Genomic DNA, 12,910 nt, shown 5'->3' on the forward strand with positions numbered 1-12,910 from the left:
ATGGAGGACAGAGTTGCGGCTGAAGACTGACTATGTCCTAAAATGGAGGCCGTATACCTGGTCCCTGTCTGCACTTAAGAAAATTCTGCTTGGCTCGCTGGCTGAGGGGGGGGGGGGGGGTGTTGGATTAAAACCTCTGATGATCACATGGGTGCAGGGTTCGTCCCCCAAACCCACCTCTAGTAACTGTGCTGTTTGGACTGTGTGTACCTGTGAGTCTATCACATGACATTAATCTTCTGGAAGTAAACAATGTAGGGTCCCATTAATTTATATAGTCTTTATATATTGAAATGTAATACCCCTTTAAAAAAGAGATATCATGTACAAAAGCGTATCCTCTATCCACAGGATAAGTTTTAGATTGCGGGGAGTCCGACTGCTGGGACTCCCCATGATCTGTATGGGTACTCGGCTCTTCCCGGGTGAGCTTTGATTGGTTGCTATGGGCAACAAGGACTAGTCTGATCTGGCCAGGATTCAGGGTGAAGTTTTATTATAATAAAAGTTATTCTGGCAGCTCACCTGCATGTTATGGGCTCACAAATGAGGCAATACAATAAACAATATAGAATAGAGTGGGAGATTCATATAAACAAATTTTTATTCAAATTTTGTCACAAACCTGGTGAATTAATGGGAATCTGTCAACACATCTGCATGCTATGAGCTGACAGATAATGGGGCAATAAAATGGACAGTACATTTTGTAAAGCTGTTGGCCTTTTCAGAATTCATAAAATCCTGTTTTTGTCCTAGGTTCAATAGTCAAAGAGGCGGGGCTAAGCTTCTGAAGTGCCACAGGAACACCTACCTCCTGACTGTCCCTTTCTCTACTGCTCTGCAATGATTGACATGCAGGGCTTGGCTTACAGCGCCAATTCAAGTGCCTGCACCATGCATACTAATAAGGGGCAGACACAGGAATGTGCTGAATGAGCCTGGTCACTGTGTGTGCGCGCACGGTACAGGCATGTGATCTGTATACAGGGCTACATGCTGTAAGCTGAGCTCTGTACATCAATCATGGTAGAGCGGGGAGTGCTGCAGCCATTCAGCACCTTGGCCCTGCCTCGTTGACTCTTAAAATCATGTTTTTTTTCCTTGGGCTTATGAAAAGGCCAACAAACTTAAAAAATGCAGCATTCATTTTATTGCCTCCATAGCATGCAGATGGGCTGCCAGATGTACATTAATTCACCAAGGGGCTGTAGAAAAAGAAAAACTGAAATCAGGCAAAAAATGTCCTCACCTTTTCTATGTATTATATACAAGTTGAAGGACAAGGATACAGGTGCTTCAACAAGGTTATCTGCTAGAGAATCAGGACACAGCTGCTTTTAAAGGGTTAATTTGAATCTCTCACTACATGCAGAGCATCACACAGGAAAGTGAGACTTCAATGCTGCCTTTGGAGAGCCTGACTCCTGTCTCCCTGAGGCCCTATTCACACAGCGGAATGTCCATCCGGAAAACTTCTGCAGACGCTGGCACTAGGACTGCTGGGAAATGCACAGTCTCCATAGACTGCAATGCATCTTCATGCAGAAAGACTAGACATGTCTGAATCAGAGTTTCTGCAGTAGATTTATTTTTTTTGCCGTGGAAATCCAGCCGTGTGCATGGTGCAGCAGTATCCCATGGAAAACAATTGGGGGGAGATTTATCAAAACCTGTCCAGGGGAAAAGTTGCCCATAGCAACCAATCAGCTCACTTCTTTCATTTTTAACAAGGCCTCTGCAAAATGAAAGAAGCAATCTGATTGGTTGCTATAGGGGCAACGAGACAACTTTTCCTTTGCACAGGTTTTGATAAATCTCCCTTTTGGAGTCTACTGCAATAGAATTTCTAAGCTGAATTTTTCATCCAGATTCCACTTGGCAATTCTGCTGTGTTAATGAGGCCTTAAAAGGGGTACTCCGCCCCTAAACATCTTATCTCAGGGGTCCCGCCGCTGGGGACCCCTGCGATCTCTTCTGCAGCTCCTTAGTCATCTGCAGCACGGAGCCAAAGTTTGCTCCGTGCCTGATGACTCACTATACAGGAGCCGGCGGTTCGTGATGTCGCGGCCCCACTCCCCCGTGACATCATGCCCTGCCCCCTAATGCAAGTGTGTGGGAGGGGGTGTGGTCATTGCCACACCCCCTTCCATAGACTTGCATTAAGGGGGTGGGGCATGACATCACAAACCGCCGGCCCCTGTATCGTGAGTCATCAGGGACGGAGCAAACTTTGGCTCCGTGCTGCAGATGACTAGGGGGCTGCAGGAGAGATTGCGGGGTTCCACAGTGGTGGGACCCCCACGATCAGATATCTTATCCCCTATCCATGTATAGGGGATAAAATGTCTAGGGGCGAAGTACCCATTTAAAGGGCCAGAGCTTTTTATTAATAAAATAGAGACCTAATTCTGTAGTGTCAAAAGGGGTTTTAGTCATCTATGAATTCATGTTGTTTCCCAGGAGGTGATAGTTCAAAGCCATTGTTGAGAGTGGATGTATGGGTTACATGATGACTTTTTCTTTTAGCCTGACCATTGTGGGTTACAAAGCACAAAACCTGGCTCAGTGGTCCTTGGATCTTGAAAACAAAATTCAAAAACTGAATTTTACTTTTCTTTTTCCAGATTTTCTCCACTAATGTCCAAATGAGTCCTTCTGACTATCTTAATGGCCCAAAGGTATGCATCTAAAAAGAGCAATGGCTCGTATTCCCTCACCTTATGCATTTAACAGCCGCCAAGTCATAATGGACACTAAGCGAAACCTTTCTACTGGAAATACTGGGCTCCCTCTTGAATTCTACATGGTAAAATGGAAAGTAGTGGCTAGTGCAGTGTTTCCCAACAGGGTGCCTCCAAAACTACAACTCTCAGCATGCCTGGACAGCCGAAGTCTTCTACCCAGCTCTCCTAGACTCCTGAATCAGACTGGACCCTGATTTGGTAGTGCAGGGTTTTCCAACTAGCATGCCTCCAGCTGTTGCAAAAGTACAACTCCCAGCATGCCCGCACAGCCAAAGGCTTTCCGGGCATGCTGGTAGTTGTGGTTTTGCAACAGCTGGAGGCACCCTGGTTGGAAACATTGGGCTAGTAACAGGGAGAAGGGCTATACTAGGCCATAGTAATGGTAAGAAGGTCCATAAAGCACAATATTATTCTAAAAAGAGGCCAGATAATTCTGTTCCCTGCCACTTTTCGTAGCCAGTGTGGTCGCAAGAAAGAAGACTCTGCTGTCTATTTCTCTGACACAGGACCCCTGATGTGTAGTTTTACACGTTGTAAAATTGGGGATTTTCCTAGTCCCTTATGACGGAAAATATAGATTTTATTAAAGACAGGAGGCGAACATTTTGCATACTCTTCTTTTACTACTCAGGTGTTAGCAGCAAGGTATAATCACAAGGTACATAGAAAAAAACGTTACATATGCAAATAAGGTGTGTCAGGTAACCAATCAGGTGCTAGCATAGGTGATAAGAGACAAGGTAACATACAATACTTCCTCTTCTTTGATGTCACAGTATAACGATATAGTATAGCATAAACCTAAAACATAACAGGAAAAAACACTAAAGTCCACTTGTTGGTAAACAAGAAAAATATATATAGATGGAGTAAAGTCCACACAAAAATTTTTTCGTTCTTGAGGTTGGAAATCACGTGGAGGAAAAGTTCCTTTGAGCGATGGACTGGAGCAACTTTATGAACTGGAAACAAGTCCTAGAAGATGTAGGTAGCCAAGTGTTCTGTTGACTCGAAGATAATTGTCAAACCAAAAGTTACACTGAAAGAACAAAGATAATATAATAATAATAAAGGGAAGGGATAAAGGGAGGGAAAATGTTCGCCTCCTGTCTTTAATAAAATCTATATTTTCCGTCATAAGGGACTAGGAAAATCCCCAATTTTATTACAAGACTGGAGGCTCCATTTTGCAAGTTTAAAGCTATAGAAAGGAAACTTGAATAAAAATATGACAGGATATATACAAGTTTAAACAATTGCCATAGAAACATGCGAGTCTGGTCTGAAATAAAAGGTTTTAAAAGTTGATTCGGAACTCCAATTGGCGGCTTTAAGAATATCCGAAAGGGATACCCCTGATTGTTTCAGCTTAGTGGACATGGCTCCTCTGGAGGAGTGGGCTTTAAAGATAGAAATGTCAATACCTGCCAATTGCATAATCTGCTTCATCCATCTGGCCAAAGAAGGGGATGAAACAGGACGGTAAGGTTTACAGAAGGAAATGAGTAATTGAGTGTCAGAAGGGTTACGGAAAGATTGTGTTCTTTGTTCGTAAGCCTGTAGGCATGAAACTACACAGAGATGTGTCTGTTGAGGGAAAGATGGATAGAATACTGAATGAAGAGAAGTTTTAGTACGTCTGTATATAGAAAAACGAACACCATCAGGTAAGAACTGTCTGTGAGATATATCTAAGGCTCTGACATCCGAAATTCGTTTAAGGGATATCAAGCAAAGGAGGGCCGTTAATTTAAAAGATAGTACTTTTAATGTAAGGGAATGGTTATCACCTAAGGAATTCAAATATTGCAAGAGAATATTCACATCCCAGGTAGACTGGTATCTGGGTAATGGTGGACGTCTGAATTTTATGCCTTTTAGTAATTTACAAATTAAGGGATGTTTACCCACAGATATATAATTAATAGGAGCGTGGTAGAAGGAAATGGCTGATCTATAGACGTTTATGGTACGGTAAGCTTTTCCCGTATCAAAAGATGAAGATAAAAAATTTATAATATGATTTAAAGGTGCATGTACGGGATCCAAACCCCGTTGCATGCACCAACCAGACCAAATTTTCCAGGCTGATCTGTAAGCAGATCTGGTACCTGGAGCCCAGGCGTCTGAGAGGATTTCTCTAGATGAGTTAGAAAGTCCGAAACCCGGGTCTGGTGACCCGAAACACACCAGGCTATCAACAGAAGATTGTTGGATGTTATGAGAGGATGAGGGTTCCCTAGAGAATCCCGAAGTAGGAAAGGATGAGAAGGGAGTAAGCGAGGGAAATCGATAAGCATTTCCAGAATCTGAGGGAACCAAGATTGTGTTGGCCACCAAGGAGTGATGAGAGTTACTGTTGATTTCTGAGATTTTATGAGAAGGAGAACTCTCGGAATCAGGATAAAGGGAGGAAATGCATAAAGGTTCTCCAAGGGCCAATGTTGGAGGAGGGCATCTATGCCCTCTGCCTCCGGATCGGGACGCCAGCTGTAAAAGCGATGAATCTGTCGATTCAATCGGGATGCAAAGAGGTCTAGGAGGAAAGGACCCCACAAGGAATTGATGCGATTGAATATCTGAGGATCCAATTGCCAATCGCTGGAATCCGTAAGGAAACGGGAGTTCCAGTCCGCGATGATATTGGAAAGACCTGGTAAGTATTCTGCCTTGATGGTGATGTTTCTGTGAAGACAGTAGTGCCAAAGATCTTTGGCGATGTTGGCCAGAAGAAAAGATTTCGTACCACCAAGTTTGTTGATATACTGTACTGCGGAGATATTGTCCATCCGTAAGAGGATGCAACAATCTGATCTGTTCTTCGCAAAGCTCTTGAGAGCGAAGAACCCTGCCAGTAATTCCAAACAGTTGATGTGGAATAGAGATTCTTCTGGAGACCATTTTCCTCCTGTTGAAGAGGATCCGCATCGGGCCCCCCAACCTGAACGACTGGCATCTGATTCTATAATCAGATCTGGAACAGAATTGAAGATAGTCTTTCCATTCCAAACTTGAAGATGTTTTAGCCACCAAAGAAGTTCTTCTTTGGTATCTAGAGTTAGGGCTATTTCGTCTGAATATCCTAAGCCGTTTCGAAGATGATGCGCTTTTAGACGTTGGAGAGCTCGATAATGAAGCGGGGCTGGGAAAATTGCTTGGATTGAAGCAGAAAGGAGACCCACTACCCGGGCTATGGAACGAAGAGAGACTGTTTGTTTGTTTAGGATGGAATAAATTTCCCTCCGAATGGTCTTCATCCTCCTGGAAGGGAGGCTGAGTAGGGCAGATTGGGTGTTTATCATGAACCCCAAAAATTCTACCTCCTTGGAGGGAGCAAGGATGGATTTTTCCGTGTTGATAATAAAGCCCAGATTGGAGAGAAGAGATAGAGTCCATTGAATGTGGAGTCGAATTAGAGATAAAGATTGGGCCATAAGAAGTATATCGTCCAGATATATAATCAGACGGACTCCACGTGCTCTTAGAACTGCCACGACTGGTTTGAGTAGCTTTGTAAAGCACCATGGGGCCGAGGATAGGCCGAATGGTAGGCAGGTGAACTGCCATCTTTGATCCTTCCATAAAAATTGGAGGTATGGTTGAGATTCGTGATGTATTGGAACTGTGAGGTATGCATCCTTGAGATCTATTTTCGCTAGCCAGTCGTCTGGTAATAGCAGATCTCTCAAAAGGTGGATGCCCTCCATCTTGAAATGTTGATAGATCACATAATTGTTTAAATTTTTTAGATTTATGACAGGTCTGTATCCCCCGTCCTTCTTTTTCACTAGAAAAAGGTTGCTCAGGAAACCCTGAGAATGTAAGGGTACCTGAATGATTGCATTTTTGGAAATCAACTCCTTGATTTCTGTCTCTATAAGGGATTTGTTCTCCTCTGAGAAATGAATTGGTTGTGGAATTGAACATTGAATTGGAGTTTGGACAAATTCTATCTGATAACCTAGGATTGAGTTTAGGACCCAAGGGTCGGATGTTACCATGGCCCAAGTATGGGAAAAATATGCAATCCTTCCTCCTAATGGAAGTGGGGAAGAAAACATCGGATAAGGACTTACCGTTGTTGGGTCTGGATCTGGGGTATCCGCGGTGACCTCTGGCTCTCCATGGTCTTCCTCTTGTGGGGAAGAAGGGACTGGGTTGATAGGCAGGGGCAGGATTCTGGAACCTGTCTGGTCTTGGGGGGGCACGATTATATTGTCTCTCCTGAGACTGGCGGCTGGGAAAATTGCCCCTTCTTTTCCCAGCCCTGGGTAAAACCCGAGGTTGAAAAACCTTCTTGAGGGAAGATTGGGCTTTATTTAGTGATGAAAAGAGAGACACATATTTATTTATCTCTTTGATGAAGTCATCACCGAAGAGGAGTCCATCAGTGGGGGAATCCGGTTCTGTTGTAGCTAAGTTAATTAATTGTGGATCCAATTTTAAAAGGATGGACCTCTTGCGTTCAGTGCAGATGGTAGTGTTAATGCCACCAAAAATGCATAGGGCCCTTTGAGCCCAGCCTTTTAGGACCTCTAAATTCACTGGGTTACCCGAGGTATTGGCTTCCTCTGTGAGGTCTAAAATTTTTGCCAGTGGGCCAAGTAGGTCCAAAAATCTGTCTTGGATCGTCCTGAAGGACCGATCTACTCCTTTTTTGGGGTTTTTACCCGTATTATTAAGGTATTTAACCAGTGGAGGATCGATCTCTGGAGTAATGGATAGTTTGTTAGGGATACTAGGTCGTGGGCATTCTGCCCGTAGTCTGTTGCGGGTAGCCTTATCAATGGGTTTCCTTACCCAAAGGTTCAAAAATTGGGATACCTGGGGTTGAGGTTCCCATTCCCCAGAACGGGGGTGTTTAAGTAGACTGGGGTCAAAGTACGGAGTACCCGCACTGTCCATAATAACTGACTTGGGGATCTCAGTTGTTACTGGAGATTCCTCATTCTCAGAGATGTCCTCATACTCGGAATCTGAATACCCCTCAGAAATCTCCCCTTCCTCAGATGAGGATTGGTCAGGGGAAGTGTTGTAAGAGTCCGGTTTCTCTCTACGGGATGCTCTCTTAACCCGGCTGTCATGTTTCTCCTCCCGGGTGGAGGGTATGGGATGCGACTTTTTAGCATCAGTATATCTGCTCTTTGTAGTAGCAGGACAAGGGACCTGATCCTTAGTCACTCTAGACTTTTTATAAGATTTTGAAGGACCGGTAGTGGGCATAGGCCGTTTATGGGAGGCCTTCCCAGATTTCCCCCATCCTTTGGCTAGTTTGGATGTGGAATCCTCCGCGGACCAAAATTGATCCGACGGGGTAGATGGTCCAGCTTTGGGGGATTTTTGGTAATTAGGATGGGACATGACCAAGGCTACTGATTGAGCCACAATTTCAGGTATGCTGGACATTGCATTTTGAACCGACAGGTTCACCATAGATTGTATGGCGTTGCCATCCATAATTTGAAAATTACAATTGGACCCCATATCCTTAGATGTATCCTCGTCAGCCATATTGTAGTATATATATATACTGAATGATATGGAGAATATATATGGGGAATTATATATGTATAGATTAAATTATATATATATATATATATATATATATATATATGACACAAGGAGTAAACCTATTTCTCCTATCCAATTCGCAATATTGGATGGTAAATACCGGTTTTTACCAGTAGGTGGCGTCACAGGCTAAGAATGACTGAGAAGCACTAGCTAATGCTGACGCGGCCGTCTCCGGAGTAACCAAGTTCTGACTGACAGGAATTTCAGTCACAGAACGTGAGGTGAAAGAGCGCGAAGCTGAGGACCAGCTCACGTGATATCACTAGAAGTCCGGCGGTGCCAAGACCAGCGATACCGAGGGGAAGATTAATGGGTATTTTCTTGAAAGAGGAGTGTATAAGAAACGGAGATAAGAGTGAGGAAGCGAAAGTAAGATAAACCCAGGGGAAAGCTTGGGAAAGTGTATATATGTTATATCTGGTGATAAGAGGATAATGGAACGGACGGCAGTATTGGTATGGTGACAAAAAGGTGATGAAAAACTGTAGAATGTATATATATATATGTATGATAATACTCACAATATATATATAGTGTGAATTAATGTGAGAAAAAACGTTATAAAAGTATATGAGACAAGAGCAAAATTGATGAATACTTAACTTGTGAGCGGAGCAGCAAAGAAGAGGAAGTATTGTATGTTACCTTGTCTCTTATCACCTATGCTAGCACCTGATTGGTTACCTGACACACCTTATTTGCATATGTAACGTTTTTTTCTATGTACCTTGTGATTATACCTTGCTGCTAACACCTGAGTAGTAAAAGAAGAGTATGCAAAATGGAGCCTCCAGTCTTGTAATAAAATCCTCCTTTTTCTCATCTTATTTTCTTTAACATAAAAGGGTACTCCGGGCAAAATAAGTCTATTATCTGAAGCTATGTATATGTGTAATATATACTCCAGTTAGCAAAAAGTAATGCCTTCCTGTGGTTTTCATAGTACTCCCTCACCCCAAGTTGTGTAGCTGAGGATTTGTTTTTCTCTTTATTACTGTGTTGTCCTGTCATGTCCCCCTGCTCGCCCTCACTTTAGGGAAATTATGCTTCACATCAGCGCAGGGGATTTGGCTTGCTTCTGGAGAGACTGGTAAGCAGAAATAACAGCAACTGGAGATACTTTTTTTTTTTTTTTTTTTTCATTTGTATTGTCCAAAAAAAAAAAAAAACCAATAGTAGTTAAAGGGGTAGTCCCCTGCCCCAGCACTCGGAACATTTTGTTCCAAACACTGGGTGCAGACGGCGGGGGTTGTGACGTCATGACCACGCCCCTCATGACGTCACGCTCCCTCAATGCAAGTATGTGGGAGGGGACGTGTGACATAACGAGGGGTGTGTACATCACGTCACGCCGCCAGCACCCAGCATTCTAAATGAACGTCTGGTGCTGCACAGAGATCGCACAGAGTCCTGCAAAGTAAATGTATGCATGTGGGGAATAGACGTGGTCGTGATTTTATGTGCACTTTTTGTAAAAAGTTGCATGATTTACGTGCAAACAGCTATCAAAAGTGCAACCATTAAAAAGTGACTGTGCAGAGCACTTATTGGATGCTGTTTTAGTCTGCGCCAAATTTACCAAATGACGTGCGCCAGATCAGCCCACGAGAACCAGATAACAAAAGAGGCAATTACGTTTGATAAATTCCCACCAGAGACTACAACCAGTGTTCCCGGCAACAGACTGGTATCTCAATGGTGAAGTGGCTTATCTATGTTCAGAGTTTTTTTTTTTTTTTTTTTCCAACAAAATGTTTTTTCTTTTTTTTACTGCTTTTGTACCTACATGGGTAATTATGCGGTTTGTTATAATGTTTAAACAGCCTTGTCTTAGACTAGCTGTTCCCCACCTGCCTAACAACTGTAATAGAGGTCACCACATTCATATTCACACTGATTCAAACACTTCTGTACCAAAGTCCCATCTGATAACCTGAATTGAAAGCAGTATAGAGTAGAGCCCTTCATGGGACTCCCACTCCTGCTGGATATGACTGTAACCGTCTGCTCCCGCTCAGTGTGTGTAATCCCACCTGCTTCTGCAAACATTTTGGCACAGCTTTTAGAAATAGTCCACCCGCCTTGTGGCATTTCGGAGGTATTCGGGATTTTGCGGGACCCACTGTATTTTCTGTGACCGCCCACAACAACCTCATTACTGCCTGCAGGTTTTTTATTTGGTCCTGTTGGATACCAATCCTGTTGCAGTATAGAGCATTCTGATGCAGTATAGAGCATTCTGATGTTTTCAATTTGGGTCTCTAGACCTGTGGTGAGGGCAGGACAGTGGTTGTCTGTATAACGTATGTGTCAATGTGGCCTAAGGGAAATAAAGCAGGTGGTTGTAACTATTACCCACCAGCACCTGCATGCTGTATGAGAACATAGACTGACTGGAGGATGATGATTATTAATAATATATGTTTTATGCCTTTTAGGGAAACAAAAAACTGATACGGCAACTGATATGCAAAAAAAAAAAAAAAAAAAAAATATGTGAATGTAGCCTTAGACTATTCAGTTACTTCTGTGGCTTAATGAACAATTGTCATCACATTTTTAGGCCTTGTACCCAGTATGGAAAGGGAATTCTGTGGTTGTATTCTTGATGGAAGAATAAGCTGTTCTTTTGTGCATTTCCTTCTAAATATACTTTAAACTGATGGTGAAGTCCAGGTCAAATGATTCTTTTCTCAATATTTTACAGCTGGAGACCAAAGGAATGGAGACTTTTAGAAATGGAGAAACCTTTCCTGAATCCCCTAATTCCACTGCAGATTCCAAGAAACTGGGTAAGTTAATTTGAGCGAGAACGCAAGAATTTGAAGTTTGGGCGCATTATGGGAAGGTGTTGCAGAGATATGTAGGCATGGATTTACTACTAGAACAGTTGAAATTATCACATTTTTAAGATTACTGGACAACATGTACAAAAAAAATAATAATTTTTAAGTGAGCACCGTCTTAATCAAAATTTTTGACATGTTAAATGACAGTAACGCTAGGTTCACACTACAGAATTTCTGGCTGGACAAAATCTGTCTGGAGATTCCAAGTGTGGCCAACACTGACTGAATCTGTAGGCGATAGGACCGTGCGGACATTGCCATCCCCTTAGAAAGCAATGTCTGTGGCAGGGATTTTGCCTAAAGAATGAGCCAGCTCCATCTAAAATTCCGTAGTGTTAACCTAACTCAGAAATTTTTTAAAAATATGTATTGTTAGAGGCTGCACTTATGCCCCAGATAATGAACCTCATGATAGAGCTATCAAATAAAAAAGGGTGGTTTTCTTGGAACACAAAGAAAACCTGAGGAGGCTTTCTTGGTGTTCCAAGGAAACCATCCTTTGTTGTTTGGTAGTGTGAAACTAGCCTAATGCTTTAAAGTAGCAGCAGAGAACGCTGTGGTCAGACTGGAGAGAACTACACAACTTCCTCTGTAGTATGCAGCAGCTGATATATACTGGAAGGATTAAGATTTCTCGTTCGGATCCATTGGGGGGACACAGAGACCGTGGGTATATGCTGCTGAAACTAGGCATCAACAAAGTCTGCCCCTGCCAGCAGGATATACTCCGCCTACAGGCTCTGAGCTATCCGTTTTAGTGTCCGTTGGAGGCAGTCACAATACTGGAGTTCTCCAGACCTGGTCTTTTATTTTCTTATTTTTTAGTTTAGGGACATGTATTTAGATTTTTTTTTTCTCCCTTTTATTTCTCTCTTTTTAGGTGGGGGTTCAGGAACATAGCACTCACTGTTCTCCCACTTGCGAAGAAGGGGCACAAGCATCCAGTTATGCAACGTCAACCCCCTTCTCGCCACTGGTCAGCACCTGGGGTTGCACCTTTGCGTCCAGGTCCTGTCTCAGCCCGGCATGATGCAGGTGTATAATAACTGGCTGAAGATTTCACTAGGTACGTTTTTTTCCCCGGGGGAAGGTGAGTATTTTTTTCCCTTTTTCTTCTCCCCCTTTTTTATTTTTATTTTTTATTTTTTTTTGTTACCAGAAATTATCGTTTATTCATGGATTTCAACCTCTGTAGTCCCTCTGTTTTGGGCCCACTCCTCTTTATTCATTCTGGGGACGGTTTATGCTCGGCCATTCTGAAGTCAGGACAGAAGCAGTGGCGCAAAGGGCATATTTACTGTATTTCGGCAGCCTCTGGGGCCAACTTTATTCACTGGGGCATTTTTTACAGCCCCGCATTCCTCCGGCAGCTGCGCCTTGCGTGCACAGCCGGCATCATCTTCGCTTCAGCGTCTGGAGCGTCAGGGTTTTGTTTCCATGTCTGCAGTTTTTCTTCACTTCGGCCTCCCTCCAAGTGAGGTGACCGGAGCGCAGGGGGTCTTTAATTAAGGCTGCGGCCTAATCCTTAGGTTTAGCCCTCACCGCACAGAGTGCCGGCTCTTCACACCACAGTCTGCTTCTCCTCTCCATCTAAGGGACACAGACACATGGGTGAGACTGCTCCATTTTCTGTTTGCTTGCACCTATGTCCGAACCCAGAACAAACAAACTTTCCTCAGTGGATATGCAAGACTCTTAATTTCACATCCCCATTTTTCCGGCACATCAGCGCTTTCTCCA

General features: G+C 43.3%; 1 protein-coding gene across 1 annotated transcript in view; it reads left to right on the forward strand.

The window, feature by feature from the left end:
- Positions 1-12,910, forward strand: part of LOC130361036 (heat shock factor protein 2-like) — a 40,939-nt gene that overhangs the window by 24,372 nt on the left and 3,657 nt on the right. Inside the window, exon 9 of the mRNA XM_056563596.1 lies at positions 11,029-11,113. Coding sequence (XP_056419571.1) covers positions 11,029-11,113 — 85 coding nt within the window. The remainder of the gene's footprint in view (positions 1-11,028; positions 11,114-12,910) is intronic.

This window comes from Hyla sarda, chromosome 3 (assembly GCF_029499605.1).
Source record: "Hyla sarda isolate aHylSar1 chromosome 3, aHylSar1.hap1, whole genome shotgun sequence".
In the NCBI taxonomy this organism is placed as follows: Eukaryota; Metazoa; Chordata; class Amphibia; order Anura; family Hylidae; genus Hyla; species Hyla sarda.